Source organism: Arvicola amphibius, chromosome 5 (genome assembly GCF_903992535.2).
Source record: "Arvicola amphibius chromosome 5, mArvAmp1.2, whole genome shotgun sequence".
In the NCBI taxonomy this organism is placed as follows: Eukaryota; Metazoa; Chordata; class Mammalia; order Rodentia; family Cricetidae; genus Arvicola; species Arvicola amphibius.
The window spans coordinates 84,468,060-84,489,495 of NC_052051.1; the positions used below are offsets into that span (position 1 = coordinate 84,468,060).

The 21,436-nt window shown below is 43.4% G+C and overlaps 1 protein-coding gene across 3 annotated transcripts; it reads right to left on the reverse strand.

Moving 5' to 3' along the window:
- Nucleotides 1–423: 423 nt before the first annotated feature.
- Mtch2 (mitochondrial carrier 2) lies at nt 424–20,468 on the reverse strand. 3 transcript variants are annotated; one of them, XM_038329769.1, is made up of 14 exons: nt 20,313–20,437; nt 19,693–19,851; nt 18,140–18,224; nt 17,883–17,989; nt 13,517–13,543; nt 13,274–13,336; nt 12,150–12,207; nt 11,669–11,720; nt 10,666–10,725; nt 8,270–8,363; nt 6,409–6,456; nt 5,286–5,353; nt 2,500–2,575; nt 424–632 (listed from the first exon to the last, which is right to left on the reverse strand). In XM_038329769.1, the coding sequence occupies exons 2-14, from the start codon at nt 19,738–19,740 to the stop codon at nt 546–548; spliced, it is 873 nt and encodes a 290-aa protein (XP_038185697.1). In that variant the 5' UTR covers nt 19,741–19,851; nt 20,313–20,437; the 3' UTR covers nt 424–545. The 3 variants fall into 3 exon arrangements, with proteins under 3 accessions (XP_038185697.1, XP_038185696.1, XP_038185698.1); XM_038329768.1 differs by lacking the exon at nt 19,693–19,851 and having other exon boundaries at nt 20,313–20,468; XM_038329770.1 differs by lacking the exon at nt 19,693–19,851 and having other exon boundaries at nt 20,335–20,466.
- Between the last annotated feature and the right edge of the window lie 968 nt (nt 20,469–21,436).

Sequence of the window (21,436 nt, forward strand, 5' to 3'; positions counted from 1 at the left end):
GTGAAGGCATGAAGACTTCCGCAGCAACCTGCTACAGTCACTCAGCAGCACTGAGATTAGATAGGTCAACTGCCCAGAAGCCGGGTGGGAGGTGGATTGGGGGCTGCTGCTGACTTTCTAGCATCTATCTACTCAGGGGAACTCATAAACTCCCACATGGTATGTGTGACTTCTTAATTTTCTCAACTTTCATAGAATCATTTCTTTCTTACTGGAATTCTATTCTTTGTTTGACAAAGCCCTAACCTGAGACTCAAATCCACGGGACAACCTGCTTGTTCCTTTAGGAATATACTTCTATTTTCTGTTTAAAACACAAATTTGGAGAAAAAAAATGTCCCATTTCAAATAACTAAAGGGGAACACCAGTAGAAAATGATGTTGTGCTAGGAAAAAGAACAAAAAAGGCAGACACCAATCACCTCCATTTTCCCAAGATTAAATGATTATTAAAAAAGCGCGCCACATTGTATAGAAATCAACATTCTCTCCCATAATTCTGTGCATTGGGACTATAGAAATGTCACTGTCCCTGCTCCACATCTTCAAATTAACATCCTCAGGTCACAACAGTAAGTCTTCCCAAAGGGGACCTTCCGGAAAAACAAACTGTTTCCTCGGCTCATATTTCCCTGGAAAAGAAAAGAAACAGAAATAAAGCCTAGCAAGAAGAGGAAAGCACGTGAACTGGGACACCTGAAATGACTGGGACAGAACGTGGGCCATCAGTAAGGCCGAGTGACTGCGTTACAGAAATTTCAATAAGCTTTCTTTTGTTGTTGTTGTTTAAGACAGGGTTTCACCATGTAGCTCTGGTTGTCAGAGATCTGCCTCCCAGATACTGGGATTGCATGCACCACCACTGCCCAGGATATTAAGTTCCTCTTAGCAACGACTGTTCCACATGTGAAACAGCAGCGTAGAGAATGGCGCCCATCTCCACAGGCCAGTGTGAAATGTCATGGAAGTGCTTGGTGTGCTATCCGATACACTGTACATGACTAATACAGTTTGGATGTTTTCCTAAACACATACAGGATTAATGGTTTCCCAGATAAGGTTTGTCTGGCAACTTCTGGCAATCCATTTTCTATGTTCTTTCCTCCTACAAAAGAGCATTAAGTTAGAAATGGGACTGCACTAGGAGACTGTCCTATAAAAACAGTAAGATCTTGCTGGGCGGTGGTCGGACATGCCTTTAATCCCAATACTCGGGAGGCAGAGGCAGGCGGATCTCAGTGAGTCTGAAGCCAGTCTGGCCTACAAAACAGTTTCAGGACAGCCAGCACAGTTTTCAGTTACACAGAAAACCCTATCTCAAAAAAGCAAAACAAAACAACACACAAACAAACAAAACCCCAAAGACCCCAGTAGGATCTGGTCTGGAGAAGAGCTGGGGGTGTAGCTCAGTGGTGTTTCCCACATGTTTAAGACTCTAGATTCAATAACCAACACCACAAAAAGAAAATGAAAAACAGTTATGAGAATGTAGTATAGTGGCAGAGCTCTTCTTGCCTATTATTTGGAAGGCTCTGGTTTTGATCCCCAGCACGCCAGAAAGCGAAAACAACAATAATAAAGATAAACAAATGAAAACAAGAAAGGAAAAAACTTAGAAGAAAACCACAACATTCATGTAAGTTTATATTGAAACCACCCAAAGATTCTAGCTTGGATTCAGTTGGCATTAACAGTGAGCAAAAGTAACCATAGCAACAACTGGACCTTTTCATTTAGAGTCCAGTCTGGGGAACCCAAGTTCTGTGAACAGACCCGTTCTCATCAAACACCCTGGGTTCTGAAGTAATCAGCAAAGAGCTTCTTCATACCCTTCTCTGCAATCTTTGAAAAAGTGCAGGCCACGCAGAACCATCTGTAAACTTTTTAAGTGATTCCCATGCTAAAGTCAGTGGACAGCCCATCCATTACCTTAGTTCCTCATACAACTATGTCTAGCGGTATCAAAAATGTTTGGTCAATGATCTAGCCCTCACAATAACTATAAACTATAGCTTTGACAACGTCATCTACCAACAAAACAGGAAGCAAGCAACTAGTTCTGTCAGTATCACTCTGAAAAAATTTTGTCTAATAAATTACTAAGTAATGTCTTATTTTCAGTCTTCATATCTAAATGTGGGGAGAGAATTATATAAGATGTTCTGAGTAGTTACAGAAAGGCAAGTTTGCTGGGCTTCTGTTTAGTCTGTGTGAGGTCCTGGGTTCAATCCCCAGCTCCACAATAAAGGTAAGTTGGAAATCAGGCTACTGCTTAAACAACTAGGAGAATCATCTCTCTGGACCCTATTTGTGACTGTCATTCAATTGCTCAAATGGCTTGTGGTTGACATGTAGGAGTTTGTACTTCTTTACCGCAGCAGTAGTTTCTAGGTAGCATGCTTATGTAAAGTTACTGATTAGCAGTTAAAGAATGAGTTAATATCAGAATTCAAGACACATCATTTAAGAGACCAAAAACAAAATGAGAGATAAAAATACCGCTTTTTGTAGCATGCACCAGCAATCTATCCAAGAAGTATATATTGGGGAGTAAGGAGGAGATCCACCAGCAAGCCTGAAATTAAAAACATTAGTTACTTACAAACATTTTCAAGGGACTTTTTGGCAAAAATCTCCATCATAGGTTCCCTGAGATAGTTTTAATAAGACGAATTACACCAGAGGAAAAGACCAACCATCGTAAAGCAGGTTTCAAGTCAGCAAACGGAAACTTGTATATACTATATATGTATAGTATATATTCTTGTATTCTATTATTATTCTCCCTCACCCCTTCTTTTTCCTTCTGAGTCAGGGTTTCCGTGTTGCCCTGGCTGTTCTGGAACTCATTCTGTAGGCCAGGCTGGCCTTAAACTCAGAGATCCGCCTGCCTTTGCCTCCCAAGTGCTAGGCTTAAAGGCGTGTGCCACCACCGAGCTCCCTTACTCCTCTCATTTCCCTTCCATCTCTTTCAATACCCCCTCATCCCTACTAAACTCTTTCCCAGAATCATGACTTGGTTTTATTTTGTGATACATTTAGATTTTCCATGAGTGGATAAATGAACAACCATACGACTGACCACCAGGGGAAACGGATTTTTAAATGCGCTGTCTTCATAAAGCATCAAGCTAAGACAGCACTGCTGACTACACTCTCCTACCTAAATACAACCCAACCACTTCCTCTCTAACTACCTCAAAAAAAGAAAGAAAATTACGTCTATGTCGTTTTGCCTACATAAATGTCTTTGCACCAAGTGTTTGTGTGGTGTCTGAGGCCAGAAGAGGATCCCAGAACCCATGGATCTGGAGTTACAGGGTCTGACTGATATGGCCTCAAACTCACAGATCCACTTACTCTGCCTCCTGAATGTTAGGATTAAAGATGCTCACTGCCAGGACCAGCTATTTAACTCATTTTAAAGTATGTGCTAAACTAAAACATGGAGATTGCTCTAAAAATCAGAAAACAAATACGATAGTCAAATTTGGCTAAAAATTCCATGGAGCTATTTCAATTTTTGTTTGAAAACAAACAATACATGTCTAAATGACACATTAAGTCAGATATTATATCAGAATGGTTTTAGGTTTCCTTTTCTAAGATTTTATTTATGTATAGGTGAGCATGTTTGTGCTCATCTGTGTGTGGGTGCCCAGAGATGAGGACAGGATGTCAGACTCCCTGGAGCTCCAGTTCTAGGAACAGGTGAGTCACCAGATGTGGGTGCTAAGAACTGAACTGAGGTCCTCAGGAAGAGTAGGGTGTGCTCTTAACTGCTGAGCCATCTCTCTAGCCTGCTTTGTTTTTCTGACACAGGATCTCATGGCCTTAAACTTGCTATGCATCTAAGCTTAGCTTTGAATATCTGATCTTGCCTTCACCTCCCAAGTACTAGGAATACGGCATATGCTACCATAGCTATGGAACAGAGTTTTGAGTTAATTCTAGAAGCAAAATATTTGCCACTGTGTTTGAGTCACTTGACATCTGGACCTGGAAATCAATGGTGTTCTCTAACATATCCCAGTGCGAGACCTGTGGAGACAAGCAACTCCCTGGGGCTTACTGGCCAACCAATCTAGATGAATCTGAGAGTTCTAAGCCAACCAATGAGAGAACCTATCTAAAAAACAAGGTAGATGACACCCGCAGAATGACATTTGATGTTAATCTCTGAACTCCACAAGTACATACATGTACCCTACACAACAAATGCACACAATGTAATCAATGTATATCATGTGGGCACACACATACACACTTTAGAATTTTTTTGTTTGTTATTTGAAACAGGATTACTCTGTAGCTTTGGAGCCTATCCTGGAACTTGCTCTTGCAGACCATGCTGGCCTCGAACTCACAGAGATCCGCCTGCCTCTGCCTCCTGAGTGCTGGGATTAAAGGCGTGGACTACCAACACCCAGCTATACTTTAGAAATTTTAGGTATAGTTTATATACCCCAAAAAGGTATGTGGTCGTTGTTTAAAATAGAAACTGAATGCTGGAGAGATAGGCCAGTGGTGACTGGTTACAGAGTGCATACTGTTCTTCCAGAGGACCCGAGTTCAGTTCCCAGCACCCATTTCAAGTGGCTTATAATCGCCTGTAACTCCAGTCCTAGGGGAGCTGACAGTCCCTCTCCTGGCTTCCTTGGGCACTTGCACTCATTTACATAAACCCCTACACAGACAGGCACACATACATGTAATTAGTAATAAAATCTTAGTGGGTGCAGAGATAGCTTATCAGTCAAGAGCATTTGTTGCTCTTGCAGAGGGTGCAGCTTCAATTCCCAGCACCCATATGGTGGCTTACAACCATCTATAATCCCAGTCATATGGGGCCGGGGGGCAAATCACCAAACTAAGAAATGCAAAGTAGGGGACTGGGGCTGCAACTAACTGGTGGAGTATATATGCCTAGCACATGTGAGGCCTTGGTTTCCACCCTCCATGACCACAAAAAAATAAAGACAAAATCAAGGCTGAGGAGAAGGCTCAGTGGGTAAAACACTGTAGTGCAAGTCCTAGAATTAGGTGTGGATATGTATAGGCATATCCACACCTGTATATTACTATAAAGGTAAGACTGTAATCTGCACTTAGGCAGAGGCAGATGATCCCCATGGCAGGTTGTCTAACTAGACCAGCTCAAATGAGCTCTGGGTTCAGTGAGACACCCTACTTTGTAAATAGAATGGAACGCCATCGAGGAAAACACCAAACACATCAACTTCTGGCTTCCACATGCATCAGCCAAAAACCCGAAAAGCACTTACCCACAGTTGTTGACAGCCATAAGATTAGATACAAGCACAAAGGGGTATGTCAACATACTGGCAAAGAACTGTAAGACAGCAAGAAAGCAGCTGAGTTACCAAACCATTCTCAATCTTCACTGCTCCCCTCTCTCCTTGAAAGGCCTAGTGTTAGTACTGCTCAAATATTCCAACAGTAGCCCCGAGCTCGCAGAACCCTGGAATGCTTTTACATAGCTTTGAGCCCAGGGGCACCTTTTTCCCCCACAATGTACTTATGTATCCAAAATTTATCAAAAGGCCAAGACAATCTTCTTATTCTATGATTGAGGTCTCATTCAAATGAAAGTAAACTGCTTACTTAGGAGAAAACGTTGTGTCTTTTTTCGTTTTTTTCTTTTTTTTGTCTTTTTCTTTTTTTTTTTTTGAGGGGGGAGGAATTTTCCGAGAAAGGTTTCTCTGTGTAACAGCCCTAGCTGTCCTGGAACTAGCTTTTGTAGACCAGGTTGGCCTTGAACTCACAGAGATCTGCAGGCGCGCCACCACATCCAGGCTGAGAAAAAGTTTTAAACTAATACAAATAAAGTATCCCTAAAAAGAAGATGAGTACCCTCTCAAAGACAATGGGAACTACTTCAGAAGTCCCATTTTCAGCTGTGTGTTGAGTGTCAGTCACCTAACTACGCGGGAGGCTGAAGCAGCTTTCCAAGGCAGGTGAGATGAGATGGCTCAGTTACAGTCACAGTTGCCAACACAGATGGACCTGAGCTCAGTCCACAAGTCTCCCTCCTCCCTCCACATGCATGCTTTGGCACATGAGCAGTTCCCACATCCCAAGTCAATGTACGGCACAAAGGGTTCAGTTCTCTAAGTGAGCTGTGAAGGGCACAATGTGCAGCTGCTCCACTCCCCCACGAAAGCTAAGCAATACAAAACCACACAGGCAAGCAAAAGCTGCCGTGAGAGGGCAACTGCAGTCTCCACCACCCGACACAGGAGCACCGTGACGGACATTGCCAGGGAGGCGGCCGGCAGCTTTAAAACAGTGGTCATACAGGCTCAAACCACCGCCACTGCCACCGCCACCGCCACCAAACAAACAAACAAACTATTCCTAGAAAATTCAGAGGATTAAGAAACTCACTCCTGTGACAGCTTGGGAATAACTTTTCATTTCATTCATGGTAGAGACCTAAAATAGGAAAAGAGCTTCTATTACAACGACTCACACACAAGGCTGATAATAAGTTAAAACTCACAAGAGTATGACAGTGTGAAAATGAAGTTTAATAAAAACAAATTATCTATGACGAATATAAAAAAGTGGCAGTCAGGGGCTGGAGAGATGGCTCAGCAGTTAAGGATACTGACTGCTCTTTTAGATGTTCTGTGTTCAATTCTCAGCAACCACATGGTGGTTTGCAACCATCCATAATAAGATCTGGTGCCCTCCCTGGCCTGCAGGCATACACACAGGCACAACACTGTATATAATAAATAACTTTTTTTGATTTTGTTTTTTAAGATGGGATTTCTCTGTCTAACAGTCTAGCTGTCCTGGAACTAGCTCTTGTAGACCAGGCTGGCCTTGAGCTCATGGAGACCTGCCTGCCGCTGCCTCCCAAGTCCTGGAACTAAAGGTGTGAGCCACCACTGCCCAGCAATAAATAACTCAAAAAAAAAAAAAAAAAAAAAAAAAAGGCAGCCAAGGCTGGGCATGGTGGTACATGCCTTGTACCTAGCACTTGAGAGACATATAAGAGGATCTCAAGGCCAGTCTTGTCTATATTAGTTCAGGCAAGTCAGGGTTACATAGTCAGATCCCATTTTAACAACAACAAAAAAAATACAGTCAAGATGATTGGCATAGGGAGACCCTTTCAAAAGATTTCCAGGAGCTGGAGATATGGCTCAACGGTTAAGAGCACTGGCAACTCTTCCAGAGGTCCCAAGTTCAACTCCCAGTAAACACATGGCAGTTCACAGCCATCTATAATGGGATCTGATACTTTCTTCTGGCATGCAGGAGTATATGTAGATAGAGAACAATATACATAAAATAAATATATATATATTTTTTAATTTTTCGAGACAGGGTTTCTCTGTGGCTTTGGAGCCTGTCCTGGAACTAGCTCTTGTAGACCAGGCTGGTCTCGAACTCACAGAGATCCGCCTGCCTCTGCCTCCCGAGTGCTAGGATTAAAGGCGTGCGCCACCACCGCCCGGCCAATAAATATTTTTTGAGACAGGGTTTCTCTGTGTTTCTTTGGCTGTCACTTTGTAGACCAGGCTGGCCTCAAACTCACAGAAATCTATCTGCCTCTGCCTTCCAAGTGCTGGAATTAAAGGTGTCCATCACTGCCCAGCTAAAATAAATAAATCTTAAAATACTAAAACAAACAAACAAACAAACAATCAGACAGTAGTGGCACAGGCCTTTGGTCCCAGTATCGGGAGGCAGAAACAGGCAGATCTCTATGAGTTCAAGGCCAGCCTGGTCTACAGAGTGAGTTCCAGGACAGCTAGAAAAATTCTGTCTTGGAAATTTTTTTTCCTAATTGATCGTTCTCATCAATAACTACTGGCAAATTCCTATCACACTACGATAATGTAGGAAGAAATGTACCAGCCTCAATATTTGGAAGATAATTCAAACCCTCAAAACCTCTGAGACGGAGATTTCTAGGAGCCCCTTCAATACCCCAGAAGATGTGGTAAACCCCCAAACATAACAAACAGCTATTCTGCTTATATTGTATGCTCTAAAATTAGGTATCGGAAAAACAAAAACAAAAAGTCTCAAAGTCGTAACAATATCAGGGCTAGATCCACGGGTACCTTCTATAGGAAGTAGCATGGCAGTCTTTATGAACTCAAATGATCTTCTTTACTATGTGATGTTGTCTGGCACACACCAAATTGCCATCTTACTTACAGCTGCAATGACTGCCGGGTGAATACAAAGAAAGCCCTCACCAGCATATCTTACCAAGATTATAACCTACCCCACTGTCCAGTGCATAGGTATTGATGAGATAAGCCAGGGAGTTACAGAGCCACAAGGAAATGATGTCACCTATGAGGCGAGGAATTAGACCCCTACATGAAGACATAGTAAGCGAAAAACTATGATCAGTAAAACAGATATCTACTTAGTATAAACACATCTTGAAAGCTAAGACATTTAAAAACATTCTAGGGGACTGAACAGCATCAACCCCAGAACGTAGCCCTCATTCCAAGTTCAGTCTGGTTAACAGCTGTACTAATGCTGACCTGTAATGGCTTTTGTTCCCACTTTTAGAATACAGGTCAGCTATAATCCTTTATGAATTACAGCCAACAGCACACTTACTATTAGTAACCATAACAGGAAGGGCCAAAGATTTGCAAGGTGCTTTGCAGAGGAGATTTATAACACTGTTTTACTAAACTACTTGATACTTAAAACCATGTCTTTTTTTCCAGCATTTAAGACATTCATTTGCTGCATGGCAGTGTTTTAAGTGACAGAACTGGCATTCAAACTCAGCTCTTCCATCTGCAAGGTAATGTTCCCAGTGCCACTCAAACTAGGTCAATCAAACCCAGGAAACACAAGTTTTTCATGTAGGCTGGCCTCAAACTTGCTATGTATACAAGGATAACCTTGAACTTCTGATCCTCTTATCCCTTCCTCTTGAATGCCAGGATTATTGGCATGTATAGTCCAGTATGGCCAGGTTTTTATGTGCTAGCGCATGAACCTAAAGCTTTTCATATGCTAGGCAAGCACACTACAAACCCAGGTACAGTGCAGGCTCCTAACACTTTAAATGAAACTGGTGCTGGGCGGGGCGGTGGCTCAGTGGTCAGAGCCCTTGCTGCTCTTGTCTGCGGTGTAATAATCCTCCTGTGCACTGTGAAAATGTGCTGCTCTCATTGCTAGTGAAAGACTGATTGGACAATAGCTAGGCAGGATTTTAGGGGCAGAGAGAATGCTGGGAAGAAGGGCGGAGTCAGGAGTCAGGAGTCACCAGAGACACACAGGGAAGAAGCAGGAGGTACAAGATGAAAGAGAGGTAACATCATGTGGCAGATTAATAATTAATAGAAATTAATTAATTAATAGAAAGGGGCTCACTTAAGTTATAAGAGTTATTACTATCAGCTGAGCATGTATAATCAAGCGTCCCTGTTGGCTATCTGGGAACTGAGAAGCTGGAAAGAAAAGTCCGCCCACATTCGCCAGAGACCCTGGTTCAGTTCCCAACATCGACATGGCGGCTTACAACGGCTCCACCTTCAGTTCCAAAGGATCTATCTGGTTTTCTCTTCTAACACATACCCACTTGTGCTTGTGTGTACACTCACACATACAAATAACATTTTAAAATGAGACTAATGATAAACTGTCCTTTCTATTTGTCAGAATACTCAAAAATTAAAAAAATACTCAAAAAATTAAATAAATTTAGGGTCTATTGAGTTTCCTCACCCAGAGGACCCCAGTTTGATCCCTGGCAGCTCCATGGAGACTTACAACCACGTGTGATTCCAGATCAGAGGCTCAGACACCATATTCTGGCTTCCTCACATGGTGGCCTCTGCACATACATGTAACCAAAACATCCATACATATAAAATAACAATCAAACCAAAGAAAAGAAAAAGAAATCTGGGACTCAGCTCAGTGGTAGACATGTATTTGATTTTTAGCATCAACTAATTATGGAGACGCTGGAAAGGTAAAGGACCATTTCCCTGCCCACGGTGCGTTTCTGTTAGTCAAGCAGTCACTTAACCTTTCCAAGGTCAAGCCTTGCAAATGCTTATTCTGGAGTAATAGAAATACATGTTATGACGTTTCCATCTTTCAAAAATTATTATTCTCATTTTAATAACTGTATTATAAAGGAACTTATCATAAAAACAAACACATTTGACACAGTGCTGAACACCTTTAAAGTTAGCACTTGGAAAGCAGAGGCAGGTAGATCTCTCTGAGCTTGAGACACTATCTCAAAAACAAAACACAAAAAGCAAGTAAGGGCTTTTGTCACCATGGCTGACAGCCCAAGTTTAATTCCTAAAACCCAGGCATTAAAAGATAAAATTGATTTTCTCAAGTTGTCCTCTGACTTCCACACATGCACCCACAGGTAGAGGTATAGGAGGATCAGGAGTTCAAAGTCATCCTCATTCAGTCTGAGGTCAGACTGGGCTATAAGAAACCTTTTTTTTTTTTAAATCCTTATTTCAAGCATAAAAAATATAAGTCAGTAGAGGTCTGTAAACAGTATAACATAAACCCCGAGAGAACATTCTTTTCCTCAAAATTAAAGACTCATTGACTTTATTTTCAAGAAAGCTTTTCTACTAACACAAAAATGATTAACAGGAAAATCCAACATTTACTCACGCAAAAAATCCTACGATGCCTTCTTCCCGGTAGATGGTTAATATGGAGTCACACAGCCCGCTAGGTAACGATAAAAGGTAAAGGACACAGAGATCATTTGAGTTTTAAGAAGCGAAGTTCACCCTCCACCCCCAGCAGGGTTTCATCGAGCCCAGGGCAGCCCAGATTTATTATGTTGAGGCTGACCCTGAACTCCTGCCCGCACTTTTCGAAGTGACCTGAGATCACAGGTACACCCACTAACACCTGGCTAGTAACGACCTTTGACATCAGAACTTTCCAGCACTGTCACTCCTGTAAAGCAGTTAAATTCTATTAGAAAATAAGGCTGCTGGGGCTGGAGAGGTGACTCTGTTGTTAAGAGCACTGGGCACTCTTCCAGTGGACCTGGCTCAATTCCCAGCATCCACATGGTAGCTCACAACCTTCTGTCTAACTCAAGTCTCAGAGGATCTGGTGTTCTCTTCTGGCCTCTGTGGGCACCAGACATGCATGCGGTGCACAGACATACAAGAAGGCAAAACACCCATACACACTTAACAAAAAAAAGTGAAGCAATTAACTATGAAGGAAGGGATAGCTGGATGATGGTGGTGCACACCTTTAACCTCAGCACTTTGGAGGCAGAGGCAGGCGGATCTCTGTGAGTCTGAGGCCAGCCTGGTCTACAGAACAAGTTCCGGGACAGCCAATGCTACAGAGAAAAGCCGTTTAAAAAAACCAAAGCAAACCACAAAGACTGTGAAGATGTAGTATGCAGCTCAGAATACATTTAGCTGGAATGATGCTCAGGGCTTGAAAGCACTATGCTGCTCTTGCAGGACCCAGGTTCAGGTCCCAGAGCCTGAAATGGGGGCTCAAAACTATCTCTAACTCCAGTTCCAGAAAATCAGACACTTCTGGCCTCAACAGGCACTGAACCAACTGCATGTGACACACATACAAACAAGCAGGCAAACACACACACATATAAAAAGAAGAAAAACAAACCCCGGACACTTACCAGTACTTGGACTCTCTGCCAATGAACTGTACCATAGATCTCAGAGTGATCACTGTAGAACAAAGACAAGACTGCTTTAAGAACTGTGTTGAGAGTCAGGGAGGCTGCTTAGCCAGTAAAGATGGCTGCTGACAAGCCCCTCAACCTGTGTTTGATCCTCAGAAACCAAGTTGTAGAAGGAGAAAATGAATTCCCAATTGTCCTCTGACCTCCACATAAATGCTGTAGAACGCCTGCCCCTCCTTTGCCAAAATAAATGCAAAACAAATTCTTGAATTAAAGCAAAACCCACCAACTATGTTGAGATTATTATGATAACCCTAAAAGTTTTTTTCATCTAAAGACACTTTGCTATCTGGAAGAAGACAGCAAAGCAGGTGAACAAAAATATGAAGGCAGAGCCTTGCAGTCAATGCCCATACCAAGATAAAGAAATATGTACAATAATGAGATTATTTTATGCTATCAACTGCAAACATACCGTGGAAGGGATGTGTAATGAGGGTAGCAGCAGAACGAGCAAACATCTCTCGAGTTGTCTAGAAACAATCAAAACACACTTCTGAAATCTAAATAAACGATATTCATATTCCGGTAAGGAATGTAGACCGACACTCAGTATGGGGCAAAGGACTAGGGACCGAAGCTTTCCTGTCTTGGAGTCAGTGGGATTAACTAATACTCTATCACTGCGTTATACCTGGATTAACTAATACTCTATCACTGCGTTATACCTTTCATGGATACAACCTTCTGTTGTAGTGACTTTCTGAAATCTCCCTGAAAAAGAGACTTACTTTCCCCAATCCCACAGAGAAGAGAAAGGGTTACCTGTTTGAATAAACTTACCAGAGTTGGATTCATTCACTCATTTGGCAGTAGTGGGAATTAAACCCAGGGCCTCACACATACTAAGTAAGTAAGTGCTCTACCAACAAGCTATATCTCTGGCCCTCTTAATACTTTTTTCATACAATATCTGTCTCACTAAGTTGTTTGGGCTGGCCTTGATTTTATTCTGTAGACCAAGCAGGTCTTAGAGTTTTGCTCCTCCTGCTTCAACCTCCCAAAATACTGGGACTACAGGCCTGAGCCATCAGGTCTGGCTTTCAGAGCTGGTCATGGTGGTGTATTCCTGTGATCCCATATGGGGGAGAAGCTGAGGCAGAAGGATTGTGAGTTTAAGGTCATCCTGGGCTAGAAAATCTATTTTTAAAATAAATAACAAAAAAGAATAACATTTGGGGCTGGAGAGACAGCTCAGTGGTAAAGAATACTGGTTGTTGTTTCAGATTTGGCTCCCAGCACCACACCTACATGGCAGCTCCCAACCTTCTGCAACACCAGTTCCAAAAACTACCCCATTGGCCTCTGCAGGTACCAGGCATGCATACAAGCAAGCAAAATAACCCTCCCCCAATAAAAGAACAAATGTAAAAACTGCCCCAGTCTTAACAACAGAGAAAGCTACACCCGTTCCCAACAGCAGGCCATGTTCTTCTTTTGGGTTACTAGACAGGAAAGCTCAATTTAAACTGGGAACAGACCTGGAAACGCAGAAGTCATGATCCTGGTTCAACAACAAGGGGTAAATTTATTTCTTACCTCTTTGATAACTTGGTCAAAGGAGGACGAGCCTTCCTTTTGTACATTTCCAGGTACTAACACCTGGAAATAAAAAGACAGAAATCTTGATGATTTTAAATAGAAATCTTCAAACCCAGGGCTACCCCATAAGCCACCAGCCACTGAGATGAAAGGAAAAGTCCTGTTCTTTCTCCTATAAAGGGTCAGACAACAGGAATGTGCCAGAAACAAAGGCTCACATAGAGAGCAGCACCAACATACCTCGGGTTTCTCGCACTCCTGGTAATGCTATAGAGAAGATAGAAACGAGCAATAATATTACCAATGTGCCCGTGAGAAGGCAATGACAGAAAATGAAAGCACTCATTCTCTTCTGCAGTCTCCCAATTCTACCTCACATTAATCGGCTGGAAATAACTATCTCTAAGGTGGTATTACTGCAAAGTTGAACATATCAAACATCTGAAGCAAACGTTCCTAAAAACTTTTTCCCCCCTTGGCATCATAGGCCAGCGCCTATCATATTCCTGGTTTGAAAATGTTTTTTTGCTTCTCTCTCCCTCTCTCCCTCCCACCCTCCCCCCTCTCTCTTTTTTTGGTTTTTCGAGACAGGGTTTCTCTGTAGTTTTGGAGCCTGTCCTGGAACTCGCTCTGGTAGACCAGGCTGGCCTTGAACTTACAGAGATCCCGACCGTCTGCCTCCCAAGTGCTGGGATTAAAGGCTGCCCAGTTTGCTCTCTCTCATTTTACTTTTTAAAGATTTATTCATTATAGGCCGGGCTGTGGTGGCGTATGCAGAAGCAGGTGGATTTCTGTGAGTTCAAGGCCAGCCCGGTCTACAAGAGCTAGTTCCAGGGCAAGTTCCAAAGCTAAAGAGAAATCTTGTCTTGTAACAACAACAACAAAAAACACATGTTTAGTAGGTGACAACTAGCTTTTTTATTTTCTTTGCCACTTTCTCTCTCTGTTAGCGACAGGTCTCATACCTAATAATGACCTTGAATTGAACTCTTACTCTTGCCTCTAACTTCCAAGTGCTGGGCTTAAGCTTGGGAGACCAAACCTGAGTTTTATTTTCTAGTCTTATAAGATAAAAAGCATTCAATACTTTCTTTAGTAAAAAGAATTAATTTAACCTCTACTCCCCTACCCCCCCCCCACCGCCCAAAGAAGTCTCCTCATCACCTAGGTCTGTACAGCAGACTCCTGACAGCCACTGATACTATCTTAGGGTCTTCCCAGCTGACTGTGGCTTAGGGAACAGAGTAGGCAACAATGCCAATAGATGAAGATGCACAAGACTCTTGGAAGATGCCTGCAAGAATGGGCAGAAGGCCCAAGAAGACAAGGGTATGGGCTTTTCAGTTGTAGAATATTTGATTACATTGTGAACCCCAAGATTTTGTTATTTACTGGAAAAACCTGTTTTTAGCCATGGTGTGGCTCAGCCCTAGCACATACCTTTAATCCAAGAGCTTTCTGCTTGAATATTGTAAACAGGATTAAATAAAGTCAACCATACATAGGTCAAGAGGCAGAGCAAACTACCAGTTGACAGGAAGTGAACAAGAAAAAACAGAGTAATAAGGAGTCAGGACAGTGGGACAGAGAGGCACAGGAGGTAGAAGGGAGGGACACTGAGTTTGAGGAGAGGTTTGAGATGGCTGAGGAGGAAGGTCAGCTGGGTGCTTTCTCTGCCTCTCTGAGCTAGCAGGCTTTCACTCCTGTATCTGGCTCCCAAGTCTCTATTGGTAAAACGATTGAGATTTTGTTAAAAACACTTTCCCCCTTCAGACTGGGAACATGCCCTTTTGAAAACATCCTGCAGCCCACTGCTTCCCTTCTGTCCTCAGCTCTGTAAGCTTTTATGCACGTCTGGGTGCATAGATTTCTCCCAGGCCAAATGCTACCTATATGTGTCCAGGGGACCTCGGGCATAGCTCAGCACCTTCAAACTAGGTTCCCTAGAATGTCACATCAGTGGCTGCCTTCTGTGTACAATATAACACCCAGCCCTTGAAAGGCTGCAGGGCACAAAGGGGTAAAATGCTAACCGTGGCCCTGGTAAAGGTCTATCCAGGAAGGCCTACAGCATGCTGGAAGTCTGGTACAAATTATAACAGTGGTCAAACTTAGAACTCAAGTATTGCTCACTTGGGCTGCATCATTCAAGTTTATAAAATGTCTGGAAATGTCCCTAACCCTAAGAGTACTTTTCCCAATGCTGACAGTAACAGCTTCTATAGCTCTTTCAGCCTCAGGAGCTCTAGGAGGTGCCCAACACCCTCCTACAAACCACTGCCTGTGGGCAGATGAGCACACTACACATAGGCCAGGCTACCCAGCTGCTATAGCATTTCACCATTTTGATTGCTTGGAAGTAACCAACCCTGAATCAAATGGGACCAGAACCTGGCAGAAGCTACAGGAGACCCCGACCAGCCTCACAGTATGTTTGAGATGTTTCCTTGCCATGGCCACCCTCCATCTAGATCAGCTGGCACCAGGACACTCAGAGACTCAGCACATGGCATGGCCACGTGTGATGTGAGGAATCTTGAGAAGTATGGGCTTAGACCCCTCTCCACTGCAGCACAGGGCTGTAGGACTGCTGCTTCCAAAAACCTTTACTATGTGCATTCATCAGGTTTTTGTTTGTTTGTAACTTTTAAAAATGCAAGCAATGAGCCCAGGTGTGGTGGCATACACCTTTAATCCCAGCACCTGGGAGGCAGAAGGATCTCTACGAGTTTGAGGCTAGCCTTGTCTACAAAGGAAGTTCCAGGACAATCAGGGCTGTTATATAGAGAAACCCTGCCTTGAAAAACCAAAACCAAACAAACAAATAAAAAACAAACAAACAAAAGCCCATGAGGCTAGGTGTGTGGCACACACCTTTAATCCCAGCACTAAGGAGACAGAGGGGTCTCTGGGAATTCAAGGTCAGCCTGGTTTACATAGCAAACCCTGTCTCAAAGTAAATAAAAAAGTCATAAATGAAGAAAAAGATTTTTTATTATGTAATGTAACACATATACAAGGTTAGGGAGACATCTTAGTAGGTAAAATCTTTGCTGCATAAACATGAGAACCCAAGTTAGACGCCCAAGAACCCATGCAAAATTTCCATTCATCTGTAATCTTTGGGTTCCTACAGAAAGGTGGGAGGCCGAAACAGAACCCCAAGACCCTATGGGCTAGCAAGCCCGGTGTGTACACAACAGTGAATCAAGAGACCCTGTCTCAAACAAGATGGAAAGTAAGGGCCACACTAGAGGGTGTTCTTTGACCTTTGCTTGTGTACAGCGACTCATTTGCTCAAATATGTGCACACACACTGAGAAACATGCATATGCATCACACATAGACAAAACTAAACCCAACAACACAAACTCTGAAATACAAAGAGTGAACAAAAGCAGAAATATACAACTTGTGAGGCAAGCATCCATACAGCCATGACCCACACTGCGGAGGGAGAACTGCCATCATTCCTGACCTTGTGCGTAGATTCTTTTTCTGGTGCTGGAGATTAAAACTAGAGCCTTGTACAGGCTATGTCAGCACCTACCACCAATCTGCATCTCAGCTGTTACATTTTTCTTTCTTTTTTAAACTTTATTTTTTATTATCTGTGTTTGTCTACCACACATATACAAAAAATCGGAAGAAAACTTGCCAAAGTCAGTTTTTGCCTTCTATCATGTGATCTCTGGGAATCAGATTCAAGTCATCATGATATCTTCAACTGCTGAGCCACCTCAACTGTGCTTTTTTTTTCTTTTTGAGACAATGTCTTATGCAACCCAGGCTGGCCTATAACTCAGGATGTAACTGAGGCTGGCTTTGAACTCCTGAATGCTAGGGTTACAAGCACAATCCACTATGCCTAGCAGCAGCTCTTGCTTCTTTACTTTTCAATATTTTGAAAAGGAAATGTGTCACTGAGATAATACTAACAATGTAAAAGGTAACTCCAGGGAAAAAAGGGTGTTTTACTCAGATTTTTTCCCTTACAATAACTAAGTAATAATAATAAAAAGTCAAACTGTATAGGTGAACGGAAGTACTTTCTATTCAGAACCGTTTTTTTTTTTAAATTTATTTATTTATTTATTATGTATACAATATTCTGTCTGTGTATATGTCTGCAGGCCAGAAGAGGGCACCAGACCTCATTAAAGATGGTTGTGAGCCACCACGTGGTTGCCGGGAATTGAACTCAGGACCTTTGGAAGAGCAGGCAATGCTCTTAATCACTGAGCCATCTCTCCAGCCCTTCAGAACCGCTTTTAAAGGAAGGTCACATATATCAAAGTCAATGACTTTAATTGCACAAATTTCCTTTGTTTCATGGGGGAAGAGTGGGTATTTCAAGAACATGTTTTCAAAACAGGCATGTGGGCAACCACTCAGAAGGCAGAATCAATTCAAGGCCAGCTGAGGCTACTAAGCAAGTTCTGAGGCCAGTCTATGTTTCACAGAGAAATCCTGTCTTCTATCAATCAGTTAACCAATTAATCAATTAAGAGAAAAAAGTCAGGTTATTAGTTTATCTTTGAAATCAATGAAATAAATTGTACACAAAAGGCAACTCAAAGGTATGAGAACATTGACTTCCTCTTACCTGTAAGACTTTACCATGGACCACAGTTCCAAGGACTCCCGAACACAGTCTTGGAGTTAAGCCTGTGAACAACCCACGCCTCCCATCGATGCTTGCAATGTGCTGAGCTAAGAACAAAAGTCAGAGCTTTAGGTTCTAGTCCAAAAACACAGCTACAAGGAATCTCAAGGCAGCAGCCCTTCTGCGTAGTTTCCTGCAGTCACTCCAGCCCATCAGTGTTCAATGTCATCCATCCCAAGTAAACCAAAGGCACCTACCATAACAAAAGAGGCCAGGAAGCTGACATACTTGTCGCCCAAAAATATTTCGTCCTATTGTTGGAGGAAGAGGCTCATATCCCACCTTTAAAAACAAAGGAATATATCAACACTAAGCAAATCCCCAGGAATACTTTGGCAGCAAGGTCTTAAAAAAAGAAAATCAGGCTCAAATTCTTTTGTGTTTGTTGCTGAAACTGAACCCCATGTCCATCCTTATGCTCCATGTCCCTATCAGCTCCATAGTTTTTACAAATAAAAAAATGCAGTTTATATTTCTTAAGGCTTTGATGAAGTACCGCCTTTATTACTCTTTTGTCCTGTTGTATAGATTAGGACTGGGTTCAATAAACTCCAAGTTGCCTTTTGAGTTGAAATCTACAGAGTAAACCATGAAACTAAGAGATTATCAACCTGAAAATAGAACAAGGAAACCACTGTGTCAGGAAAGCCTAGTTTATTGATAAGGCTAACAAATACTTTTACAATTTTTTATTCTTCCTTTTTGATTTTTGGAGACAGAGTTTCTCCTTGAAGCCCTGGCTGTACTGGAACTAGCTCTGTAGACCAGGATGGCCTTGAACTCAGAGACCCACCTGTCTCTGTCTCCCAAAGGCTGGGATTAAAGGAGTGCCCCCACCACCACCCAGCTTTACATTTTTTATACTTGAATAAAATAAGAAAACATTCACCGAGCCAGCATCAACTGCCTGCCTCTATGGTTAACTAGACAACAAAGGCAAATGCATACAGTTAGGTAATTCACTTATGAAAATAACTGCATGCTAGGTCCGTGTTAAATGTACAGTCTCATTAGCAGTATACAGAAAGTCATAAAAATTAATGATTGTCATTTTATTTACACAATAAATTCTGGACTTGTAGTGCCAAACAGATACTTGAGAGTTTGGACTCCATTGTTGCAGGTCTTTCGTCTGTTGCTAACATTCCCCCTCTGAGCTGACTGACAGGCTACCGTGTGAATTTTAAAACAGTATTTGGGAATTTCACTAACCCCCTGAGATACTTGGCAACACACAGATATTGTGAAATCAGACTTTAAGATAGCAAATTGTTGAGGTAAGAGCACTAAATGTCACTAGAAAACACTGCCCTTTTGAGAACTACTTAAGTTTGTTCTGCAAAATGCAATGTAGCCCAAATGTGCCTCTACTTTAGACAAAGAGGGTTCAACTTCTACACTAAAAACTGAACATCGATCAGTCAACTTGGCAATAATTTGTATGAGTAACAATTAAAAAAATGAGGTCCATTCTGCATGTTTTTTTTCAGAATGGTAAAGTGAGGACAGAGATTCTAAGGCCTGCTTCCTTCGGCACGGCATGGGGCATGTCAACTCTCAATAAATGCTTATAAAACGGCCTGCTCAACACGGGGAAAGTTAGAACAGCAACTGAAAATACTATCACCAGCTAAAAGTAGGTTTCTTTATCCATGAATATAAAATATCACGTAATAACTAGCAGATCAGAAAGTAAGCTAAAGGGAGGCAAGAGAGACATCTGGGAGTTTAATATTACGTTTAAACTCACTAAACAGAACTGATTTCCAGCTCTGACCAACGTGATTTTCATTGTCATGAACCACACGGGCGGCTGTGAAAGCGCTCAATGGATCCTTAGGAAATCTGACTTCATTATTACTTCTCAATGAGATCCTTGTGTATATCCGGGTATCTGGTGTTAAAATCTCTGAACGGAACAGAAGTAGAAACAGCAAACCAGAAAGAAAAAGCGAATAAAAACAATACGACGTTGGCTTTCCTAGAATTTCACGTTTGTCCTGAGATGAGTAGCTCACGTCTCGAGTTTGAGAAGGGGTGGAAGAGGCGAGGTGAATGTCAGTTTCAGAGGGGCGACAGGGAAAGGCTTGGGCAGCCCTCGGTGGCGATCGACCAGGATCAACCTCAGAGAAGGAAAACAAAGTTGAGAGGAGCCACGGCAAGGAAGGGCAGGGTGGCAGTTGGCTGCGGAGCGGGAGCGGGCCCGCCCGGAGCCAGCCTCGGGATGTGTCCGAGAGGGGCCGCGAGGCCGGGGGAGTCGTCCCTGACGGGTGGAAAGGGCAGCGTCGCCGGAGGGGGAGGCCCGGGACGCCGAGGGCGGCGGCGACCCGACAGGACGCCGACCGGGAAGGGCAGGGCGACGACTCATACCTGGATGAGCACTTTCACGTACATGAGCGGCTGGGACAGGATGGTGAGACCGGAGCCCAGGAGCACCTGACTGGCCGCGTCCGCCATGATGGCACCCGCGGACGGACGGACGGACAGACCGAGTCACCAAGCGGCACTGCCGGTTCCAGATCACGTGTCGGAGGCGCCGGCTTCACTGGCCCGCCCGCGGCGCGCCGCCCGCTCAGGCCCCGCCCACTGCCCCGCCCAAAGAAACGGCAGGCGCTCGCGAGGGGGCGCCCGGGGCGGGGCGCGCATGCGTGCCGGAGTGGGCTCCGCGCGCCTCGAGGACAGGCCATCTCTTATGCGCTTGCGCAGGCCGGAAGTGTCCGGGAGGAGCGAGGGGGTGGCGGCGGTGTGTGCGTGGGGGAGATGATGACCCTGGCGGCCAAGGCAAGGTCATGAGGAAAACACCTCGTCGGCTCTCTGGCTTGCTCGACGTAAAGTTCAGTGGCTGTTTTCCGTTAGAGTTGTTCTGTCTTAATGGCCAACAGATACCATCCCTGTCTAGCCTAACAGTGAATTCTGCGGATTCCTGTTTTTGCATTTATCACTAGCTCTGTGGTAGAGCACTTACCAGCATTTCAGAGTCCCTAGCTTCAATCCTCCATACTGGAAAAGCAACAGCAACAAAATGTGCTCCCTAAGGGTCAGATGCGGTGTCGCAGGCCCTTAATTCACTATTTGGGAGGCAGAGCCAGATGGACGCGTGCGTTCAAGGCTAACCCCGTCTACAGAGTGAATTCCGGGTAAGCCGGAGTTACATGGTGAGACAATGTCATATTTTTTTATGTCTTCTCTGACTACTCTAAATTCACTGTACCCTACAGCATTTCCTACCTGTTGCCTTATGGCACCTGTCACTGGGGAATTGTCTTTGCCTGTTGAGTGTCGAACTCTGATTCAGGAACCCAAATGGCCTTTGTTCAGAATTTTATTTCCAGAGCCTGGCACGTACCAGTATTTATGGTACTCAATATTTATTACCAGATGAACAAATATTTCAGTGCCCATCATGCTATCCAAGCTATTAGAAGTAAAATGGGGAAAAGATGTTGCTGCTCCCGGCACCTTTGCCCTGTGTTTGACAACACACAGTACAGGCC